Source organism: Coregonus clupeaformis, chromosome 40 (assembly GCF_020615455.1).
Source record: "Coregonus clupeaformis isolate EN_2021a chromosome 40, ASM2061545v1, whole genome shotgun sequence".
Lineage (NCBI taxonomy): Eukaryota > Metazoa > Chordata > Actinopteri > Salmoniformes > Salmonidae > Coregonus > Coregonus clupeaformis.
The window spans coordinates 17,852,986-17,877,136 of record NC_059231.1 but is presented as its reverse complement, the minus strand read 5'-3'; the positions used below and the strand labels follow the sequence as shown (position 1 = coordinate 17,877,136).

Genomic DNA, 24,151 nt, shown 5'->3' with positions numbered 1-24,151 from the left:
AAATGTGGAAAAAGTTAAGGGGTCTGAATAGTTTCCAAATACACTGTATTGATATTTTCAGCTGTTTGAAGCTGGTGTACAAAACCGAAAGTAAAAGATGCAAAAACAAAGCTTAAGAACGGGAAGCATAGAAATATCGGACATAGAACAGATCTACAGCTCCTTAGTCTTGCTTTCAACCAGAATGACAGATTTCTATGTGAATTTGGTCAAGTCGCCCAAAAAGTTACATATTGCTGCTTTATTGCGTCCCAAATCACACCTATTTTCTATATAGTGCACGAGCACTATATGGGGAATAGGGTACCATATGGAATGTGTATTATTTCAACTGAGGTGAGGTGCACAGACTGCATTAGCTCCGTATACCCTGCTAAGACTGGAGCCTGCCAAAGACAGGCAGAGCACATCTGTTGCTGTATTTTGTGTTGGAGGTGTGTGTTTGTGTGTGTATATATGCGTACGTGCGTGCGTATATGCGTGCTTTCATTAGCCCGTGTGTGTGTTAGAAGGTATTTTGGGATGCAAGTATCTCTATGGCACACATACAGTACAGTATATATGGGCCATCTGGTGTGATGATGAGCACCATCCATGCTAGTCTCCTCTCTATGATTCATCATCATAGAAGCCTTCAACACACATATGCGCTGAGCTGCAGTAAGCAGGTGCAGTGGCAGGCACTTTATGTGTCCCAAATGGCTTCCTATTCCTTATATAGCGCACTACTGACCATGGCCCATAGCGGTTTGACATTCGGGACGAAGCCTGTGTCACTGAGCTGCACTGAGCATGTGCAGAAGAGGACATACTCCAGTGGGCATTGTTGAGGTCACCATCTCTGGTTGGGCTCGTTGAGACTCAGGGGGGCTTTTACTCCCATAACACCTTGCAGCCATAGAGTACAGTGACACAACAGAAAGTGCAGTGTCATCCTATCTGACTGGCTGGCTGGTGTGGTCAAGGACATCAGCCTTATACTCCTGTAACACTGGCCATAGGGGAACACCAGCCAACCATAGGGGAACACCAGCCAACCATAGGGGAACAGCAGCCAATCATAGGGGAACAACAGCCAATCATAGGGGAACACCAGCCAACCATTTTCTGTCCTCCCTGGGCTCCGTCCCAAATGGCATCGAGAGAGATGTAAACGGTCTACTACATTGTGAATGGACTGTGTGAAAGAAAGGAAGGGGAGGTTTTAAAATAGCTTAAATCTTTGTTAACGAACTAGACGTTAACAGTAACCAACAGTGCCCATATCCCCCACTGTGCTTGGGCAGAGGTTTATACAGTAAAGCAGAGCTTTCTGTCTAAGCTGCACATGTGTGACTTTATTTTTAACAGCCATGGTCACAACATAACACTTGGCTGCAGACTACAGGCCTTAGGACACCACAGTGTCAGGGAGGGGGTGTGTCTGTCTCTGTGGCTGCGGCTGCAGGCCCAGGGAAACCACAGTGTCAGGGAGGCAGGGAGGGGGTGTGTCTAGCTCTGTGGCTACGGCTGCAGCCTGGTTAGTGGTTATTGCAGCTGGTTTCCTCAGTTTGGGTTTGATTACTGTGCAGTCTCAGGCTCACTGACCACGGTGCAGAAGTCTCAGGCTCACTGACCACGGTGCAGTAGTCTCAGGCTCACTGACCACGGTGCAGAAGTCTCAGGCTCACTGACCACGGTGCAGAAGTCTCAGGCTCACTGACCACGGTGCAGAAGTCTCAGGCTCACTGACCACGGTGCAGAAGTCTCAGGCTCACTGACCACGGTGCAGAAGTCTCAGGCTCACTGACCACGGTGCAGAAGTCTCAGGCTCACTGACCACGGTGCAGAAATCTCAGGCTCACTGACCACGGTGCAGTAGTCTCAGGCTCACTGACCACGGTGCAGAAGTCTCAGGCTCACTGACCACGGTGCAGTAGTCTCAGGCTCACTGACCACGGTGCAGTAGTCTCAGGCTCACTGACCACGGTGCAGTAGTCTCAGGCTCACTGACCACGGTGCAGAAGTCTCAGGCTCACTGACCACGGTGCAGTAGTCTCAGGCTCACTGACCACGGTGCCGTAGTCTCAGGCTCACTGACCACGGTGCAGAAGTCTCAGGCTCACTGACCACGGTGCAGTAGTCTCAGGCTCACTGACCACGGTGCAGTAGTCTCACGCTCACTGCAGAAATACTTTGCTGAAACAGGGCAAACAAGCTGCTGTTAGTCTGCACACACACACACACACACACACACTCTCACTCTCTCTCTCTCTCTCTCTCTCTCTCTGCAGAAACAGGGCTATTCAGTAACTGCTGTTCATTCTGCTGCAGGCTGTTTTTACTCCTCATAGTTTAGTCAATGAGCCACCTGTTTCCCATCTCCTTTGTTTGTATTGAGCTCATTTTGTGGCATCGCTCACCTTCACGGAACTGACAGTATTATTGTATTGATCTCATTATGTGACATCGGCCACCCCCCAGTGTACTACTGACAGTGTTAATGTATTTCTACAGAGCTTAATCGGACCTCCACGATGGTTGCTAGATACACTTATAAAAGGACAATACACTTATAAAAGGCATGTATGGCATTTAGCGGACAAACTGTTCTCTACAAGAACAGAACATAGCAAGACCATAACAGATATTTAAACGTATATAACAAGAACATAACAAATGTCAAACCAGTGAGTAACTCTATAGGGCCCTATTGTATCGTACTCCTCACCATCTCTGTGCTACAGTACACCAGCCCATTTATGAGTGTGCTGGCATCCACACAAAGGAGAGCACAGAGTTTATTGTACAGTAAAGTCTGTTCAGTGCAGAGCAGACTACAGACGCAAACACACACGCACACACACACACATACACACACCCACGAACTCGCATACAGACGCACGCACTTGCTCACACTCACAGAGCGGAGCAGAAGTATCTATCCAGAAGAGGATATAAAGTGGTGAGTAGCACCAGCAGGAAGGCAGTTTAGAAACTCATTACCCAGACACAGAACACTATGGTCCTGAGGAGAGGAGCAGAGCACAGGATCGCTGGGATAACAATGTTACAGCCAAACACTGCCCTGGTTAACTGGGTTTATTCACCTCATACTGGGGTTGGAGAGGATGTGTGTTTGTGTGTCTGTGTGTTTGTGTGTCTGTGTGTGTGTGTGTGTGTGTGTGTATGCATCCTAATTCACTCATGCCGATTGTGAAGCACACACAGCCTCAAACAGAAATGGATAGTGTGTTAAATGCACGTGTAAAAGATGGGCCTTTCAGACAGACATGTAGTGTGCTGCACACAATGGATCAATTTGACCTCTCAGTTAGAGAGATGTATGGGCAACACTAACTTCTCTCTTCACTGAGTTTTGTAACACTGTCTCTCTCTCTCTCTCTCTCTCTCTCTCTCTCTCTCTCTCTCTCTCTCTCTCTCTCTCTCTCTCTCTCTCTCTCTCTCTCTCTCTCTCTCTCTCTCTCTCTCTCTCTCTCTCTCTCTCTCTCTCTCTCTCTCTCTCTCTCACTCTCCCTCCTCTCTCTGTCTGTCCTACAGGAACAGTATAGCAGCATCTGCAGTGTGTGCATTTAACCTTAGCTCCATCACCCAGGCCTTCAACGGGCCCTTCCGTTCCCAGGAGAACCCCCGCTCTACCTGGCTGCCCACCCCCAACCCCATCCCCAACTTCCAGGTTAGTGCTGGTCTGGCGCATAATCCTACCCACCCTGTGTATCCCCAGAACCAGGACTAAAGGACACTGCATCTAGGAAGCATTTTATATAAGAACCAGGGATCATTCACCCCATAGCCCACATCATTTAAGAAATGCACCTGTAGCTTTATGAAGCAATTCATGTCATCCAGTATTTAAGAATGGCATTTCAGGAGCATATTGTTGCTGTAGCTTGCCAGGCACAGAGATGTTGTTTAGCCTAACAACAATCATTATATTGTAACAGTCATTACATTGTAACAGTCATTACATTGTAACAGTCATTACATTGTAACAATCATTACATTGTAACAGTCATTATCTTATAACAGTCATTATCTTGTAACAGTCATTATCTTGTAACAGTCATTATCTTGTAGGCGTGATTACTAAAGGATTAAATGAGAATGAAATGACCGCAGCCTGAGGAGTAGTATTGATACAATGAGAATGAAATGACCACAGCCTGAGGCGGAGTATTGATACAATGAGAATGCAATGACCACAGCCTGAGGCGGAGTATTGATACAATGAGAATGCAATGACCACAGCCTGAGGCGGAGTATTGATACAATGAGAATGAAATGACCACAGCCTGAGGCGGAGTATTGATTTAATCAAAACAATAATGACTGTTAACATGAAGCGTTTTCATTATGTGGCTCTTTTCCTCTCTCTCTCTCATCCCCTTTTTCTTCTGCTCTCTCAAATCAAATCAAATTGTATTTGTCACATACACGTGTTTAGCAGATGTTATAGCGGGTGTAGCGAAATGCTTGTGCTTCTAGCTCCAACACTGCAGTAATATCTAACAATTTCACAACATTACATTGACATTTTAGTCATTTAGCAGACGCTCTTATCCAGAGCGACTTACAGTTAGTGAGTGCATATATTTTCATACTGGCCCCCTGTGGGAAACGAACCATCAACCCTGGCGTTGCAAGCGCCATGCTCTACCAACTGAGCTACAGGGGACTACATATACCCAATACACACAAAACTAGTAAGGAATGGGATTTAAGAATATATACATGGACAAGCAATGACAGAGCGGCATGGACTAAGATACAGAAGAATATTATAGAATAGAATGTAGTATATAGATATGAGATGAGTAGTGCAAGATATGTAAACATTATTAAAGTGACTAGTGTTCAATTTCTTAAAGTGGCCAGTGATTTCAATAGGCAGCAGCAGCCTCTAATGTGCTAGTGATGGCTATTTAACAGTCTGATGGCCTTGAGATAGAAGCTGTTTTTCATTCTCTCGGTCCCAGCTTTGATGCACCTGTACTGACCTCGCCTTCTGGATGATAGCGGGGTGAACAGGCAGTGGCTCGGGTGGATGATGTCCTTGAGGATCTTTTATGGCCTTCCTGTGACATCGGGTGCTGTATGTTTCTCACTCACTCTCACTAAACCACTCTCTCTCATCCCCTCTTCTCCCACCTCCATCCCCCCTCCTCTCCCACCCGCTCCTCAGTGTGGGACCATAGATGACGACGGCGGTCCTAACGATGGTCTGACGGAGCGCAGCCTCCAGGACGCCCAGCGGCTGTACCTGATGAACGACGTGGTGCAGCCCGTCTCTGTGGACCCCTTGGTCATGCAGGACGATGTGCGCTTCTCCAGGCTGGTAGTGGACATCGTACAGGGTCACGACACCCTCTACCACGTCATGTACATCGGCACAGGTCAGTAGAGTTCAAAGGTCAGGGGTCAAGGTCAATAGGTTAGACCCAAACAATCAATCATCAACCAATTAATCAATCAATCCCGGCACCCTCCGCTAGCTGTCCATCCAAAGGACGTTCTATTGACCTATTATAGAGCCCTGAGTTTTCCCTAGCCACATGACCTGACTGTATACAGAACAAACCAATGAATTATCATCATCATCCTCTTCCTCCTCTCTCCTCCAATCAGAGTACGGCACCATCCTGAAGGTCCTGGCCACCACCAATAAGAGCCTTCAGGGGTGTTACCTGGAGGAGATCCAGCTCCTTCCCCCTGGGGTGCGGGAGCCAATCCTGAGCCTGCAGATCCTTCACAGTGATAGGTCACTGTTCGTAGGACTCAACAACAGAGTTCTGAAGATTCCATTGGAGAGATGCTCCAACTACAAGACTGAGACGTGAGTTTCTTACATTTTTACAATTTGTACAAGTACACAAAAAGCCAAAGTGGCCAACAAACCCAAACTTATGGGACAGTACATGTTAGGAAAAGCTGCAACTGCATGACAGAAACGTGACTTCCTCAAATTGAGGATTATTACACATTCTCAATCACATCTCCGTGTTTCGGTATAGTTTTGGTATAGTTTCGGTAAACTTCCATAGAAATGTACAGAGTGTTGTTTATAGCTTACTTACAGTTACTTTCCATGAGTATTAAGTGCTGGAATTCTACCTGCCTGAGTAACTCACTGTGTAGTCCTATCCCTAGAAGTCTGTACTACTCATTTTCATTATTGGATGACACACTCTACTAAAACAATAACACTTAGGTGAGATAATTTGTTGTGTTGTTGTTTTTAATGAATGAACTAGTTATTCTAAAAAGAGTGAGAGAGAAAGGAAGCCTTACTTTAGATTTTAGTTTCTCTCTGATTCAGGCTAATTTAGGGTGCACTGTTAGCCGTTTTATTTTATTTTATCAGTAACTTACTGTGTTAATCAACAGTATGATACTGTGTAAACGGAGTACAGTAGATTACCGTAGGATGCACAGCAAAGTACCGTACCTTTGTTTTACAGCACACTGTAAGACCTTTCTGTAATTTCAACAGTAAAACACTGTAGAATGCACAGTAAAATACCATAAATGTGTTTTACAGTATTCATTATGGTGCATTGTGGGAAAATGTTGTAGGCGGGGAAAGAGTCTCTGGCTCATGAACATACTTTAAGGTGTGCCTTGTAAGAGACTATTTGTTGCACCCGTGGGTGAGAATGCTGTACCCCCACAGAATACAGTAATATACTTTTTTTTATTTTTTTTGAAATTCTACAAACCTTGTCTTGAATCTCTAGAGTAACTTACTGGCCAATTGCTGCCTGTAATTTACTGTTATTCAGAATACAGTAACATACTGCATTTTTGGAGTGCCAAAAACCTTTTGAACACAAGTGGATGCATGGTATTGTTGTTTCTTACTCATTAACATATTTTGAGGCGTGTCTTGGAAGATTCTATATTTATTGCACCCGTTAGTGAGAGTGCTGTACCAATTTAAGTGATATGTAGTAGTTAATCCTTTGTTTAGCTCTAAAGTGAATATGATATAAAACACAAAAAATCAGTTAGTATGCTGTAATACATAATTCAATATTCACTATTAGCAATTGCTGATTGTATTTTCAATACAATTCAGCAATAAAGTACTGTACTGCTGTTTTGCTTTATATTTACTGCAGCATACTGTAAATTATGGTGCATTGTGGAGAAATATTGTTGGAGGAGAAAGAATCACTGGCTCATTAACATATTTTAAGGCGTGCATTGGAAGTGGCTATATTTGTTGTTGAGAGTCCTGAACCAGTTTAAGTGATATGTGGTAGTAGTTCTCTAACAATTAAATGTATACTGAACAAAAATATAAACGCAACATGCAACAATTTCAATGATTTTACTGAGCTACAGTTCATATAAGGAAATCAGTCAATTGAAATCAATTAATTAGGCCCTAATCTATGGATTTCACATGACTGGGCAGTGGCGCAGCCATGTGTGGGCCTGGGAGGGCATAGGCCGACCCACTTGGGATCCAGGCCCACTGGTTGTGGAGCCAGGCCCAGCCAATCAGAATGAGTTGTTCCCCACAAAAGGGCTTTATTACAGACAGAAATACTCCTCAGGTTCATTACATTTACATTTACATTTTAGTAATTTAGCAGACGCTCTTATCCAGAGCGACTTACAGTTAGTGAGTGCATACATTATTTAAATGTTTTCATACTGGACCCCATCAGCTCTGACAGCTGGTCAGGGTGGCTGGTCTCAGACGATCCCGCAGGTGAAAGAGCCGGAAGTTTTATAGTGATTCCTATGTTGTTGATGTGAAGAATATTTATTGGTCCGTGGTGTGTAATGAGGAGCAAACAGACGCTGCACTTGACACAGTTATGAAATTGCTTATTCCAGTTACTAATAAGCATGCACACATTAAGAAAATGACTGTAAAAACTGTTAAATCCCCGTGGATTGATGAGGAATGGAAAAATTGTATGGTTGAGAGGGATGAGGCAAAAGGAATGGCAAATAAGTCTGGCTGCACAACTGATTGGCAAAGGTATTGCAAATTGAGAAATCATGTGACTAAACTGAATAAAAATAATAAGAAACTAAACTATAAAACAAAGATAAATGACATAAAGAATGATAGTAAAATGCTTTGGAGCACCTTAAATGACATTTTGGGGAAAAAGGCAAACTCAGCTCCATCATTCATTGAATCAGATGGCTCATTCATCACAAAACCAACTGATATTGCCAACTACTTTAATTATTTTTTAATTGGCAAGATTAGCAGACTTAGGCATGACATGCCAGCAACAAACGCTGACACTACACATTCAAGTATATCTGACCAAATTATGAAAGACAAGCATTGTAATTTTGAATTCCGTAAAGTGAGTGTGGAAGAGGTGATTTTTTTGTTGTTGTCTATCAATTTAAGCCTACTAGAAAGTATGTGCCCCCAGGTCTGGAAGGAAGCTAAAGTAATTCTGCTACCTAAGAATAGCAAAGCCCCCTTTACTGGCTCAAATAGCCGACCAATCAGCCTATTACCAACCCTTAGTAATCTTTTGGAAAAAATTGTGTTTGACCAGATACAATGCTATTTTACAGTAAACAAATTAACAGACTTCCACCACGCTTATAGGAAGGACATTCAACAAGCACAGCACTTACACAAATGAATGATGATTGGCTGAGAGAAATTGATGATCAAAAGATTGTGGGGGCTGTTTTGTTAGACTTCAGTGTGGCTTTTGACATTATCGATCATAGTCTGCTGCTGTAAAAACGTATGTGTTATGGCTTTACACCCCCTGCTATATTGTGGATAAAGAGTTACTTGTCTAACAGAACACAGAGGGTGTTCTTTAATGGAAGCCTCTCCAACATAATCCAGGTAGAATCAGAAATTCGTCAGGGCAGCTGTCTAGGCCCTTTACTTTTTTCAATCTTTACTAACGACATGCCACTGGCTTTGAGTAAAGCCAGTGTGTCTATGTATGCGGATGACTCAACACTATACACGTCAGCTACTACAGCGACTGAAATGACTGCAACACTTAACAAAGAGCTGCAGTTAGTTTCAGAGTGGGTGGCAAGGAATAAGTTAGTCCTAAATATTTCTACAACTAAAAGCATTGTATTTGGGACAAATCATTCACTAAACCCTAAACCTCAACTAAATATTGTAATAAATAATGTAGAAATTGAGCAAGTTGAGGTGACTAAACTGCTTGGAGTAACTCTGGATTGTAAACTGTCATGGTCAAAACATATTGATACAACAGTAGCTAAGATGGGGAGAAGTTTGTCCATAATAAAGCGCTGCTCTACCTTCTTAACAGCACTATCAACAAGGCAGGTCCTACAGGCCCTAGTTTTGTAGCACCTGGACTACTGTTCAGTCGTGTGGTCAGGTGTCACAAAAAGAGACTTAGAAAAATTGCAATTGGCTCAGAATAGGGCAGCACGGCTGGCCCTTGGATGTACACAGAGAGCTAACATTAATAATATGCATGTCAATCTCTCCTGGCTCAAAGTGGAGGAGAGATTGACTTCATCACTACTTGTATTTATGAGAGGTATTGACATGTTGAATGCACCGAGCTGTCTGTTTGAACTACTGGCGCACAGCTCGGACACGCATGCATATCCCACAAGACATGCCACAAGAGGTCTCTTCACAGTCCCCAAGTCCAGAACAGACTATGGGAGGCGCACAGTACTACATAGAGCCATGACTACATGGAACTCTATTCCACATCAAGTAACTGATGCAAGCAGTGAAATTAGATTTTTTTTAAAGAGAAAAATACACATTATGGAACAGCAGGGACTGTGAAGCAACTCATAGGCACAGACACATGCATACACACACACGATAACATACGCACTATACACACACGTACACATGGATTTTGTATTGTAGATATGTGGTAGTGGTGGTTTAGGGGCCTGAGGGCACACAGTGTGTTGTGAAATCTGTGAATGTATTGTAATGTTTTTAAAATTGTATAACTGCCTTAATTTTGCTGGACCCCAGGAAGAGTAGCTGCTGCCTTGGCAGCAGCTAATGGGGATCCATAATAAATTCAAATACAAATGTGGAGGTCCTGGGCTGGCGTGGTTACACGTGGTCTGCGGTTGTGAGGCCAGTTGGACGTAGAGCCAAATTCTCTAAAACGACGTTGGAGGCGGCTTATGGTAGAGAAATCAACATTCAAGTATCTGGCAACAGCTCTGGTGGGCATTCCTGCAGTCAGCATGCCAATTGCACACTCCCTCAAAACTTGAGACATCTGTGGCATTGTGTTGTGTGACAAAACTGCACATTTTAGAGTGGCCTTTTATTCAAATCAAATGTTATTGGTCACATACACATATTTAGCAGATGTTATTGCGGGTGTAGCGAAATACTTGTGTTCCTAGCTCCAACAGTGCAATAGTATCTAACAATTCTCAACAATACACACAAATCTAAAAGTAAAATAATGGAATTAAGAAATATATAAATATTAGGACGAGCAATGTCTGAGTTGCATTGACTAAAATACAGTAGAATACAGTATATACATATGAAATGAGTAAAACAGTATGCAAACGTTATTAAAGTGACTAGTGTTCCATTTAAAGTGGCCAGTGATTCCATGTCTATGTAAATAGGGCAGAAGCCTCTAAGGTGCAGGGTTGAGTAACCGGGTGGTAGCCGACTAGTGATGGCTATTTAACAGTCTGATGGCCATGAGATAGAAGCTGTTTTTCAGTCTCTCGGTACCAGCTTTGATGCACCTGTACTGACCTCGCCTTCTGGATGATAGCGGGGTGAACAGGTCGTGGCTCGGGTGGTTGATGTCCTTGATTATCTTTTTGGCCTTCCTGTGACATCGGGTGCTGTAGGTGTCCTGGAGGGCAGGCAGTGTGCCCCCGGTGATGCGTTTGGCAGACCGCAGGGCTCTCCAGAGGGTCTGGAGAGCCCTGCGGTTGCGGCGGTGCATTTGCCGTACTATGCGGTAATACAGCCCGACAGGATGCTCTCAATTGTACATCTGTAAAGTTTGTGAGGGGTCTTTGAGAGGGTCTTATTGTCCCCAGCACAAGTTGCACCTGTGTAATGATCATGCTGTTTAATCAGCTTCTTGATATGCCACACCTGTCAGGTGGATGGATTATCTTGGCAAAGGAGAAATACTTACTAACAGGGATTTAAACAAATTTGTGCACAACATTTGAGATAAAGAAGCTTTTTGTGCATATGGAACATTTCTGGGATCTTTTATTTCAGCTCATGAAACATGGGACCAACACCAATATTTTTTGTTCAGTGTATATAGGGAACAGATCACAGTGGTAGCGGGTCTTAAACCTTTCAATGGTTGAAAATGTACCCATGTCCATTTGATCTGTTTTGTCCAGTAATTACGGACAGTTTGGAAGCCTTTGTTTAGGCCTTTAGAAGTGAAAGTGATATAAAACACCTACTGAATATATGAAATGTTACTGAGGGAGAGAGGGGCATGCAGAAAGTGTACATTCTGTCAGAACATGTTATTGTTAGATATTAGGTATCCGATGGTGAGGAGAAGGGCCACAGTCTGGTTTCAGTTGTTGGGTTGTAATTTGAAATACTTGCTAAACCAGAAGTTAATGTTTATATATGGGAGGAATGTATATGGTGGGGTCAATTAAGGGTATATATGAGCCATGGGCTTGGAGAGATACTAAGTAAGGCAAAAGGCAATCTCATGGTTGCGGTCATTGATAAGGGTGGATAGCTGTGGATTAGTGAGGAATGGGGGCCGAGGTCAGGTCACATAAAGGGAGAAGGAATAGTTTATTACCCACATCACTTAACTTCCTGCCTAGCAGCAAAGATGTAATGTTTAGAGAAAAGTAGGAGACTCCATCTAAAGTGGGGTATAAATACTTGTGCTGGAGGGAACTTGTGCTGTCTTTGTCTTTCAGCTGTTTGACCCATTGGGTGAATAAACTTGGTTTGAGCTTTACTAGTCTTCCGTGAGTTTTTATTTCCAATCCAACCCTACTATTCATTAATATGCTGTAATATGCAAATGCCTACTGCCAACCTGCTTGCTCTAATCCATTGTAATTACAGTAAAATACTGTAGAATAGTTTTTTCTTACAGTTTAATAGTGACTTTTACTGTATTGTATTTTATTTCTCTAGCATCAAGTTACCGTGAATATCTCAATATTGTATTGGCACTATCCAGACATGGTCAGAGATATACAGTGCATTCGGAAACTATTCATATTTTGTTACGTTCAGGTCTCTCCAGAGATGTTGGATCGGGTTCAAGTCAGGGCTCTGGCTGGGCCACTCAAGGATATTCAGAGACTTGTCCCAACCCACTCCTGCGTTGTCTTGGCTGTGTGTCTTGGCTGTGTGCTTGTTGTCCTGTTGGAAGGTGAACCTTCACCCCAGTCTGAAGTCCTAGTAACTCAGGTTTTCGTCAAGGATCTCTCTGTACTTTGCTCCGTTCATCTTTCCCTCGATCCTGACTAGTCTCCCAGTCCCTGCCGCTGAAAAACATCCCCACAGCATGAGGCTGCCACCACCATGCTTCACCGTAGAGATGGTCCAGTTTTCCTTCAGACGACGCTTGGCATTCAGGCTAAAGAGTTCAATCTTGGTTTCATCAGACCAGAGAATCTTGTTTCTCATGGTTTGAGAGTCTTTAGGTGCCTTTTGGCAAACTCCAAGCGGAGTCATGTGCCTTTTACTGGGGAGTGGCTTCCGTCTGGCCACTCTACCATAAAGGCCTGAATGGTGGAGTGCTGCAGAGATGGTTGTCCTTCTGGAAGGTTCTCCCATCTCCACAGAGGAACTCTGGAGCTTTGTCAAAGTGACCATCAGGTTCTTGGTCACCTCCCTGACCAAGGCCCTTCTCCCCCGATTGCTCAGTTTGGCCGGGCGGCCAGCTCTAGGAAGAGTCTTGGTGGTTCCAAACTTCTTCCATTTAAGAATGATGGAGGCCATTGTGTTCTTGGGGGACCTTCAATGCTGCAGACATTCTTTGGTATCCTTCCCCAGATCTGTGCCTCGACACAATCCTTTCTCGTAGCTCCACGGACAATTCCTTCGACCTCATGGCTTGGTTTTTGCTCTGACCTTATATACAGTTGAAGTCGGAAGTTTACATACACCTTAGCCAAAAACATTTCAATTCAGTTTTTCACAATTCCTGACATTTAATCCTAGTAAAAATTCCCTGTCTTAGGTCAGTTAGGATCACCACTTTATTTTAAGAATGTGAAATGTCAGAATAATAGTAGAGAGAATGATTTATTTCAGCTTTTATTTCTTTCATCACATTCCCAGTGGGTCAGAAGTTTACATACACTCAATTAGTATTTGGTACCATTGCCATTAAATTGTTTAACTTGGGTCAAACGTTTCGGGTAGCCTTCCACAAGCTTCCCACAATACGTTGGGTGAATTTTGGCCCATTCCTCCTGACAGAGCTGGTGTAACTGAGTCAGGTTTGTAGGCCTCCTTGCTCGCACACGCTTTTTCAGTTCTGCCCACACATTTTCTATAGGATTGAGGTCAGCGCTTTGTGATGGCCACTCCAATACCTTGACATTGTTGTTCTTAAGCCATTTTGCCACAACTTTGGAAGTATGATTGGGGTCATTGTCTATTTGGAAGAGCCATTTGCGACCAAGCTTTATCTTCCTGACTGATGTCTTGAGATGTTGCTTCAATATATCCACATAATTTTCCTTCCTCATGATGCCATCTATATTGTGAGGTGCACCAGTCCCTCCTGCAGCAAAGCACCCCCGCAGCATGATGCTGCCACCCCCGTGCTTCACGGTTGGGATGGTGTTCTTCGGCTTGCAAGCCACTCCCTTTTTCCTTCAAACATAACAATGGTCATTATGGCCAAAAAGTTATATTTTTGTTTCATCAGACCAGAGGACATTTCTCCAAAAAGTACGATATTTGTCCCCATGTGCAGTTGCAAACCGTAGTCTTGCTTTTTTTATGGCGTTTTTGGAGCAGTGGCTTCTTCCTTGCTGAGCGATACAGGACTTGTTTTACTGTGGATATAGATACTTTTGAACCTGTTTGCTCCATCATCTTCACAAGGTCCTTTGCTGTTGTTCTGGGATTGATTTGCACTTTTCGCACCAAAGTACGTTCATCTCTAGGAGACAGAACGCGTCTCCTTCCTGAGCGGTATGACGGCTGCGTGGTCCTGTGGTGTTTATACTTGCATACTATTGTTTGTACAGATGAACGTGGTACCTTCAGGCATTTGGAAATTACTCCCAAGGATGAACCAGACTTGTGGAGGTCTACAATTTTCTTTCTGAGGTCTTGGCTGATTTCTTTTGATTTTCATGATGTCAAGCAAAGAGTCACTGAGTTTGAAGGTAGGCCTTGAAATACATCCACAGGTACACCTCCAATTGACTCAAAATGATGTCAATTAGCCTATCAGAAGCTTCTAAAGCCATGACATCATTTTCTGGAATTTTCCAAGCTGTTTAAAGGCACAGTCAACTTCTGACCCACTGGAATTGTGATACAGTGAATTATAAGTGAAATAATCTGTCTGTAAACAATTGTTGGAAAAATTACTTGTGTCATGCACAAAGTAGATGTCCTAACCGACTTGCCAAAACTATAGTGTGTTAACAAGAAATTTGTGGAGTGGTTGAAAAACGAGTTTTAATGACTCCAACCTAAGTGTATGTAAACTTCCGACTTCAACTGTAGACACGCGTGTGCCTTTCCAAATCATGTCCAATCAATTGAATTTACCACAGGTGGACTCCAATCAAGTTGTAGAAACATCTCAAGGATGATCAATGGAATCAATCAATCTCATAGCATGGGGTCTGAATACTTATGTAAATAAGGTTTTTCTGTTTTTTATTTTTAAGACGTGCAAAAATTTCTACAAACCTGTTTTTGCATTGTCATTATGGGGTATTGTTGAAGATTGATGAGGAGAAACATTTATTTAATCCATTTTAGAATAAGGCTGTAATGTAACAAAATGTGGAAAATGTAAAGGGGTCTGAATACTTTCCGAATACACTGTATCATAAGATATGTTGTTGTAATTATAATTACTTTGAAGACCAATGTATCCTTAACTGGAACAACATTTTCATTAACGGTTACAGAAAATTTTTACTTGCTATGACTGTGATATGTATTTACTTTTTTTATCAACCTTGGTTGAATGCAAGTTGCTAAGGACAAGAGTGCCCACTAAATGATCCAAATGTAAATATAGAAATGAAAACTTGTAAAGAACACTGGGTAATATGTTGCTGCATGGGTCATTCCAGTAATATACTATAAATTAGATTACAGAAAAATATTGGTGCTGTAAAATGGATTACCGTAAAATGTATTACAGTAGCTGTACTGTAAAATAAATTACAGTAACTTACTGGCCAATTGCTGCCAGTGAGTTACTGTAAATTTCACAGGATTTTTTTTATAGTGAACTCTGTTTGTCAGGCCTTAAGCATTTCATCAATGCTTTTAATCAACTCTCTCTGCCTGGTGGAGGTGGGGACAACAGTCCCTCAAAGTCAGACTGTTTTTTTTGGCCAAAGTAGAGCTGCATCCATGCTTTGTCAGCTCGCTGTGCAATAACGTGTGCTGAGGCGCATGAAGGGCATCTTACTGTATGAGAGATTGTTTTGTGTATATGTGGAGGGGCTCATGCATATGATGAGTCAGCACGCTATTTCTTAACCCCCTTTCTCCATCACATGTCACCGACAGTAATACACACGCACGCACGCACACACACACACAAACACACACACAGATGCACACACACGCACACACTCCTCTTTGTCGGGTACAGCAGTGAACACTAAACAAGGTGTGAGTAAGGAGATGTGAGAGCAGAGCAGGAGTGGAAGCCTCGGTAGCCAGGCCTATTTAAAACACGGTGGGGAAACCACGGTAGCCAGTTCTATTTAAAACACAGTGGGGAAGCTTCAAGGACACACCAGGGAAACACTGTCCTTAATCCTACCGCCTCATATCTGCCAGCCTCAGTATCAGTCACAGTTGGTGTTCAGTACACACAGCCTCAGTAGCAGTCACAGTTTGTGTTCAGTACACACAGCCTCAGTAGCAGTCACAGTTTGTATTCAGTACACACAGCCTCAGTAGCAGTCACAGTTTGTGTTCAGTACACACAGCCTCAGTAGCAGTCACAGTTGGTATTCAGTACACACAGCCTCAGTAGCAGTCACAGTTTGTGTTCAGTACACACAGCCTCAGTAGCAGTCACAGTTGGTATTCAGTACACACAGCCTCAGTAGCAGTCACAGTTGGTGTTCAGTACACACAGCCTCAGTAGCAGTCACAGTTGGTGTTCAGTACACACAGCCTCAGTAGCAGTCACAGTTGGTGTTCAGTACACACAGCCTCAGTAGCACAGACGGTCAGTAGTCAGGAGACACAGAGAGATTGTCCATGCAGGAATATCAATATGACAGCTGGCTGGCTGTCAATCAATATGATTTATTGTGATATCTAACATTGGATCAGGACATGCAGGAAAGTGGAAAGGGCAGATGCCTATTATATTTTAGCATAGGCTTTCAGTTCAATCTTAACTCAAATGAATGTGCATGCACAACGCATACGTTTCACAGACAACTCTGTTCTACTGGAATCCTATTCAGTTTGTTTCTCACTTTTATTGAAAGAGGACCCCCCCCCCTCACTCTCTCTCTCTCTCTCTCTCTCTCTCTCTCTCTCTCTCTCTCTCTCTCTCTCTCTCTCTCTCTCAATTCAATTCAATTCAATTGAAAGGGCTTTATTGGCATGGGACACATGTTTACATTGCCAAATCAAGTGAAATAGATAATAAACAAAAGTGAAATAAACAATGAAAAATGAACAGTAAACATTACACTCACAAAAGTTCCAAAGGAATAAAGACATTTCAAATGTGTTATAACGATGTGCAAATGAACTTAAATATGGGTTTTGTTTTCAAATTCTTTGTGGATCTGTGTAATCTGAGGGAAATATGTGTCTCTAATATGGTCATACATTTGGCAGGAGGTTAGGAAGTGCAGCTCAGTTTCCACCTCATTTTGTGGGCAGTGTGCACATAGCCTGCCTTCTCCTGAGAGCCAGGTCTGCCTACAGCGGCCTTTCTCAATAGCAAGGCTATGCTCACTGAGTCTGTACATAGTCAAAGCTTTCCTTAATTTTGGGTCAGTCACAGTGGTCAGGTATTCTGCCACTGTGTACTCTCTGATTAGGGCCAAATAGCATTATAGTTTGCGCTGTTTTTTTGTAAATTCTTTCTAATGTGTGAAGTAATTATATTTTTGTTTTCTCATGATTTGGTTGGGTCTGATTGTGTTGCTGTCCTGGGGCTCTGTTTGTGTTTGTGAAATGGACCAGCTTGCTTAGAGGACTCTTCTCCAGGTTAATCTCTCTGTAGGTGATGGCTTTGTTATGGAAGGTTTGGGAATCGCTTCCTTTTAGGTGGTTGTAGAATTTAACGGCTCTTTTCTGGATTTTGATAATTAGCGGGTATTGGCCTAATTCTGCTCTGCATGCATTATTTGGTGTTTTACGTTGTACACTGAGGATATTTTTGGTGTGGTGTGGCGTGGCTGTGTGGTGTGGTCACAAAACACTAGTCCCATTGTCTTGCTGTCTGTCTGACCCAGCCAGGCTATTCTCAGTCAGTCAGTGGCCTAGACTGGTCGGGTGTGGCCCTCCCATTCACACATACAGCCTTTCATAATGAAGCCTCATAATACCTAGAAGAGCTACAGCAATACAGCAATTCATATCGGCTTCCTCAGCCCTCTCTGTTTGACACAATGGCCGTTTTTATGGAACAGTTGTGTGTAGTGGCTGCAGAGGCTATAGAGGCTTCAGAGGCCAGGGCATAGTTTATTTTTAAGTCTAAAGTTATCCATTTTGTTCCACAGACACCTTCCCGCTTTGGAAAAGGATGCTCTGTTACCACATGAATGGCAGTACTGTACTAGTGTTCAGCCAGAGAGGTGAATGACTGGTTCTGTTTGCCCCACAGCAAATGATCCAGTGTTAAATCAACACTGAGTGTTAAATTTACACAGAAAGTGTGGACCCGTATAGACACTGGAACAGCGTTAAATTAACACACTGCTTAGTGTACAGCCTTATTTCTCAGTGACTTGCCTTTCAAGTGAAATGTAGAGTTACCTCCCATGACTGTATTTGTTAGTGACAGAGACATGGTTTCATAAGGCCTTATTTTGAGGTTCTACACTCTAAACATAACAAGTAACTCTGTAAGTGTTGAATTAACACTCATTGGTGTAAAATAACCCCAGTGTTGGTGTTAATAACCAGAGTTAAATCAAAACCACAACCATCCTTGATTTTAAGAATTGTTTGTTTCAATATCTGTGTTTTTGATTGATTCATTAATCCTATTCTTCTCAAATATAAATGAGATACATTTTCTAAACTAATCCAATATGTTACTTGGACTTATTGCACCTGTTACTGAAATGGTTGTTCCAGTTGTGATGCTTTTAGTCTCATATTTCAGTCTTCCCAACTCTGGCAGTCATTCTGAATGTAGATTGCAGGTTAATTCAACACTGTTCAGTGTCTATACGGCTCCACACTTTCAGTATTAATTTAATATTGGGCAATTTGCTGTGCCCCTGTTAGCATGAGTTGACATACAGATGGATATACAGCACTTTTTATTTGTGTTTTTATTCAATTTGTTTAATTTTATTCATATTGGCTCTGTTTGCAACAGGAAACAAACAGTTGCCACCAAAACCTGACCGGTCAGTTTGCCATAGAAACAGCTGTGCAACATATTTTGTGCTTATGTGTACAATACTGTGTACAGCTTTGTAAAGGACAGAGTGCCTGGTGGCTGTTTAGTGATCAAATCAGCTATATTGCTTTGCAGTGTTGTCTATTTATTGGTGACTTGCTAAGTGCTGCACCGCCTACAGAGGTGACATAGTCTGAATTCCCTTAGTGAAAATTATATCTGACCTCCCCAATGGCCTCTGCTTACTGCTAACTGCAGCCTCCACCTCCTCCTCTCTCAGTTAAATCTTAACTCAAATGAATGTGCATGCACAACGCAAATGTTTCACAGACAGCTATGTTCTACCGGAAGGTTATACAGTTTGTTATGTTTCTGACTTTTATTGAAAGAGTAGTCTCATATCTCAGTCTTCCCAACCCTGGCTGTCACTTTGAATGCAGGTTGCAGGTGAATACAAGTTCTAATTGTTGGATATCCCCACTCTGGCTGGATTCCAATAGGAACTTTGCAAGGTAGCATAATATGACTTGCAAGCCTGATGTGACCTGTAAACTATAAGTTTGAGGCCACTGTATTAGGGTAAAACTAGGCCCCTCAAAATAAGGCCTTATGAAATATATTAGATAATTGTATTTAAATGATGACATATTCACTTACTATCTCACTTGGTGAAGGACACGATTGTACATGGATGAATGCAGCAAGCATGTCTCTGTCACTAGCAAACACAGTCATGGGTGGTACTGGTAATTCTAAAATTCACTTGAATGCACCCTGGGAAATATGCAAATAAGGCTTCAAACCCTAGAGCAGGGTTATAGAGTACGAAAGTATGAGTCATAATACCCATAAAACCTAGCGGTCAAACAAGGAAATTATTCCAATTGTTTATCCACCATTCATTTTTCCCATAGGGGATTTTCAAAACACTTAAAATAAGGGCTGTGTTTTGTGTAGGCTTACCCTGGCATGATGTTTTGATAACTGTGTAAATTTCTCTAGGACAAAAATGTAAATGTAAATATTCGCCTGTATTTAACCCCCAAAAATGAAATGCTAATTAGCAGTTTATGTGGCTATCGTAAAGAACTACAAATGCCATGATGATCTGCACTAGACTGCCGAATCAAGGCAAAGGTACGAATCTCTGGATTAACTATCTAATGTTTGCTAAATTTAGTACTGAGTAAATTGGCTACATTTCTTTAAATTGACAGTTCTGTGAACTGTCTTGTGCAAGTTTCAAATTACCACGGTACCTCTTAGCAAAGTTGTCAGCTAGAGATGACGTGCAGGAGCTTGCAGGGATTTGTAGTCTTGCATGATGTCTACTTTGATGCTAATTAGAAAATGTTGAATCTGAGAGTAAATAGAGCTGAATATATTGATAAAGGTCACCTTGTCTGAGAGAGATTGACATGGTTATCAAAATGTCACGCCAGGGTAAGCCTACACGAAACACGACCCTTATTTTAAGTGTTTCTAAAATTCCCTATGGGAAAAATGAATGGTGGAAAACAATTGGAACCATTTCCCTGTTTGACCGCTAGGTTTTATGACACCTCCACTGTGGGGCTCTATTCCTGGAGGGCTGAAACATTTCATTTTAGTCATTTAGCAGACGCTCTTATCTAGGGTTAAGTGCCTTGCTCAAGGGCACATCGACAGATTTTTCACCTAGTCGGCTCGGGGATTAGAACCAGCAACCTTTCGGGTACTGGCACAACGCTCTTAACCACTAAGCTACCTCATTCCACTGAAAGCCGAGTGTCTGTGGGTTTTTGGTTTTTCCTTTCAATTAAGCCCTAGACATCCAGGTGAGGGGAGTTCCTTACTAATTAGGTACAGTGAGGGAAAAAGGTATTTGATCCCCTGCTGATTTTGTACGTTTGCCCACTGACAAAGAAATGATCAGTCTATAATTTTAATGGTAGGTTTATTTGAACAGTGAGAGACAGAATAACAACAAAAAAATCCAGAAAAACGCATGTCAAAATGTTATAAATTGATTTGCATTTTAATGAGGGAAATAAGTATTTGACCCCCTCTCAATCAGAAAGATTTCTGGCTCCCAGGTGTCTTTTATACAGGTAACGAGCTGAGATTAGGAGCACACTCTTAAAGGGAGTGCTCCTAATCTCAGTTTGTTACCTGTATAAAAGACACCTGTCCACAGAAGCAATCAATCAATCAGATTCCAAACTCTCCACCATGGCCAAGACCAAAGAGCTCTCCAAGGATGTCAGGGACAAGATTGTAGTCCTACACAAGGCTGGAATGGGTTACAAAACCATCGCCAAACAGCTTGGTGAGAAGGTGACAACAGTTGGTGCGATTATTCGCAAATGGAAGAAACACAAAAGAACTGTCAATCTCCCTCGGCCTGGGGCTCCATGCAAGATCTCACCTCGTGGAGTTGCAATGATCATGAGAACGATGAGGAATCAGCCCAGAACTACACGGGAGGATCTTGTCAATGATCTCAAGGCAGCTGGGACCATAGTCACCAAGAAAACAATTGGTAACACACTACGCCGTGAAGGACTGAAATCCTGCAGCGCCCGCAAGGTCCCCCTGCTCAAGAAAGCACATATACAGGGCCGTCTGAAGTTTGCCAATGAACATCTGAATGATTCAGAGGAGAACTGGGTGAAAGTGTTGTGGTCAGATGAGACCAAAATCGAGCTCTTTGGCATCAACTCAACTCACCGTGTTTGGAGGAGGAGGAATGCTGCCTATGATCCAAAGAACACCATCCCCACTGTCAAACATGGAGGTGGAAACATTATGCTTTGGGGGTGTTTTTCTGCTAAGGGGGCAGGACAACTTCACCGCATCAAAGGGACGATGGACGGGGCCATGTACCGTCAAATCTTGGGTGAGAACCTCCTTCCCTCATTCCAGCATGACAATGACCCAAAACACACGGCCAAGGCAACAAAGGAGTGGCTCAAGAAGAAGCACATTAAGGTCCTGGAGTGGCCTAGCCAGTCTCCAGACCTTAATCCCATAGGAACTCTGTGGAGGGAGCTGAAGGTTCGAGTTGCCAAACGTCAGCCTCGAAACCTTAATGACTTGGAGAAGATCTGCAAAGAGGAGTGGGACAAAATCCCTCCTGAGATGTGTGCAAACCTGGTGGCCAACTACAAGAAACGTCTGACCTCTGTGATTGCTAACAAGGGTTTTGCCACCAAGTACTAAGTCATGTTTTGCAGAGGGGTCAAATACTTATTTCCCTCATTAAAATGCAAATCAATTCATAAAATTTTTGACATGCATTTTTCTGGATTTTTTTGTTGTTATTCTGTCTCTCACTGTTCAAATAAACCTACCATTAAAATTATAGACTGATAATTTCTTTGTCAGTGGGCAAACGTACAAAATCAGCAGGGGATCAAATACTTTTTTCCCTCACTGTACCTTAATTATTCAATCAAGTACAAGAGAGGAGTGAAAACCCCTAGACACTCTGCCCTCCGTGGAATGAGTTTGACACGTGGCGCACTATGGCATCGCTCTTATTTTGTTCCAACTTGCACCTCAGGCTGTAGTGTTGTTTGGCTGGTAGTGTTACGCTTTAGCCAAGTTGCACCATCAAAGTAGCTCTGTCATCACTTTCACTGAGGCAAGGTGTTCCAGGTCCATACAGCTCAATGGGGGAATTGGAAGGTGGTGATAATAATGTTTTTAATGTGTTTAATCATGGTAACAGCCCTGAGATACTAACCCTTCATCACTACCTCCCTGGCCAACCTCTAATTATACTACCCTTGATGTGAAGGTGGGGAAAGTGAGGACAGAGTAGGAACACAGAAGGCTGCTGAGGGGAGGACGGCTCATATTAATGGCCGGAACGGAGGGGATAGAATGGCATCAAACACATCCAGTTTTGCTTGCTTTATAATTTACTCTATTAGCTGCAGACAGACAGGCAGGCAGGCAGGCAGATGGGAAGGCAGTGGAAGTAGCACACTAGCAGCACTGTGCTACAGGAGTTTATAACAACATCATGAAACCCCAAAGCGGCTGTCTCATAAAACCACAAAATGACTCTAACATTTCTGCCCTGTGGAAGTGTGTTTTTTTAAAACCATGAATATGAACATGAGCTCATGATTCCAGAGTAAAGAATATGTTTCTCTACACTAGCGAACCCCAGGTGTTTTCATTGTTAATTAAATGGTTTTCACAATCAGACTATTTTTGGATAGTAACCATGTCTAGTCTACAGCTGTCCCCCACTGACCCTCAGGCAAAATAATAGTTATTTACTTTTACAGGCACTGTATGTGGAGCTATTCATTTCTCTAGTTTATTGTAATGCCCCTAGGCTCTTTACAGAATCAAATCTGATAACCATTGTTATCAGTATTGAGTCCCAAAGTTGTAGCCTCGTAATTACCAGACTGGTTACCGCTGCGCTATCAAATATGCGTGCAAGGAACATTCATGTAAGCTCGCAAGATCAGGCGGCTTAGGAGGCTACTGAAGTTGGACCCTGGGGACAATAATAACCTCTTTATATCAGTGGAGGCTGCTGAGGGGAGGACGGCTCATAATAATGGCTGGAACGGAGCAAATGGAATGGCATCAAACACATACTGTATTCTGGCTTTAACAGGGTCATCTACAGAGGGTCCCATGATCCCTGAAGAGACCAGTGTTTTATTTTCCGTGTGAAAAGAGCTTTCATTTCACCTACAGGTCCTTCTCAGTCCTCAGCAGAGCCAATTTATGGCCTGTTGTTGCTGCTGCCAGCCTGTCAGCAGGGTTCTTAAACACACTGCAGTTAAGCCTGTATGAACACTGCAACCCCAGTAACACATCAGGGAGGGAGGGAGAGAGGGAGGGAGAGGGAGGGAGAGAGAGGGAGAGAGAGGGAGAGTGAGAAGTTACAATCTAGCTGCAATATTAAAGCTGATCTACCCCCCAAAAAAACTAAACAAAAAAGAGAAGGGGGAGTTGAGAGAGAGAAATAGAGAAGGGGGAGTTGAGAGAGCAGAGGAGAGGGAAAGAGGGAATTGAGAGAGATGGAGAGGGAAGGAGGGAGAAGGGATTGAGAGAGCGTGAAGGGAAAGTTGTCAGAAAGTGAAAGTAATTATTACTAGTGCAAAATATTTTTGCTTTTAACAGGCTCTCCTCTCTGGCAAACACCCAATATGGAAACAATCTCTCTCGCTCAATTCAAAGGGTGTCACGATCGTTCATGAATGAGAAGGACCAAGGCGCAGCGTGATATGCATTCATATTTATTAACGACTAAACACACGACAAAACAACAAACGAAACGTGAAGTCCACTGGGCTGACGACGCGCACCACTGGCTTGGTGCGGGGAGCAGGAACGGGCCGTACCGGACTGGCGACGCGCACCACTGGCCTGGTGCGGGGAGCAGG

The 24,151-nt window shown here is 42.9% G+C and overlaps 1 protein-coding gene across 4 annotated transcripts in view; it reads left to right on the top strand.

Moving 5' to 3' along the window:
- Positions 1-24,151, top strand: part of LOC121555194 (semaphorin-5B) — a 300,942-nt gene that overhangs the window by 223,270 nt on the left and 53,521 nt on the right. For all 4 annotated transcript variants that reach the window (XM_041869034.2, XM_041869033.2, XM_041869032.2 and 1 more), the window contains exons 10-12: positions 3,541-3,676; positions 5,183-5,393; positions 5,626-5,833. In XM_041869034.2, coding sequence (XP_041724968.2) covers positions 3,541-3,676; positions 5,183-5,393; positions 5,626-5,833 — 555 coding nt within the window. The remainder of the gene's footprint in view (positions 1-3,540; positions 3,677-5,182; positions 5,394-5,625; positions 5,834-24,151) is intronic.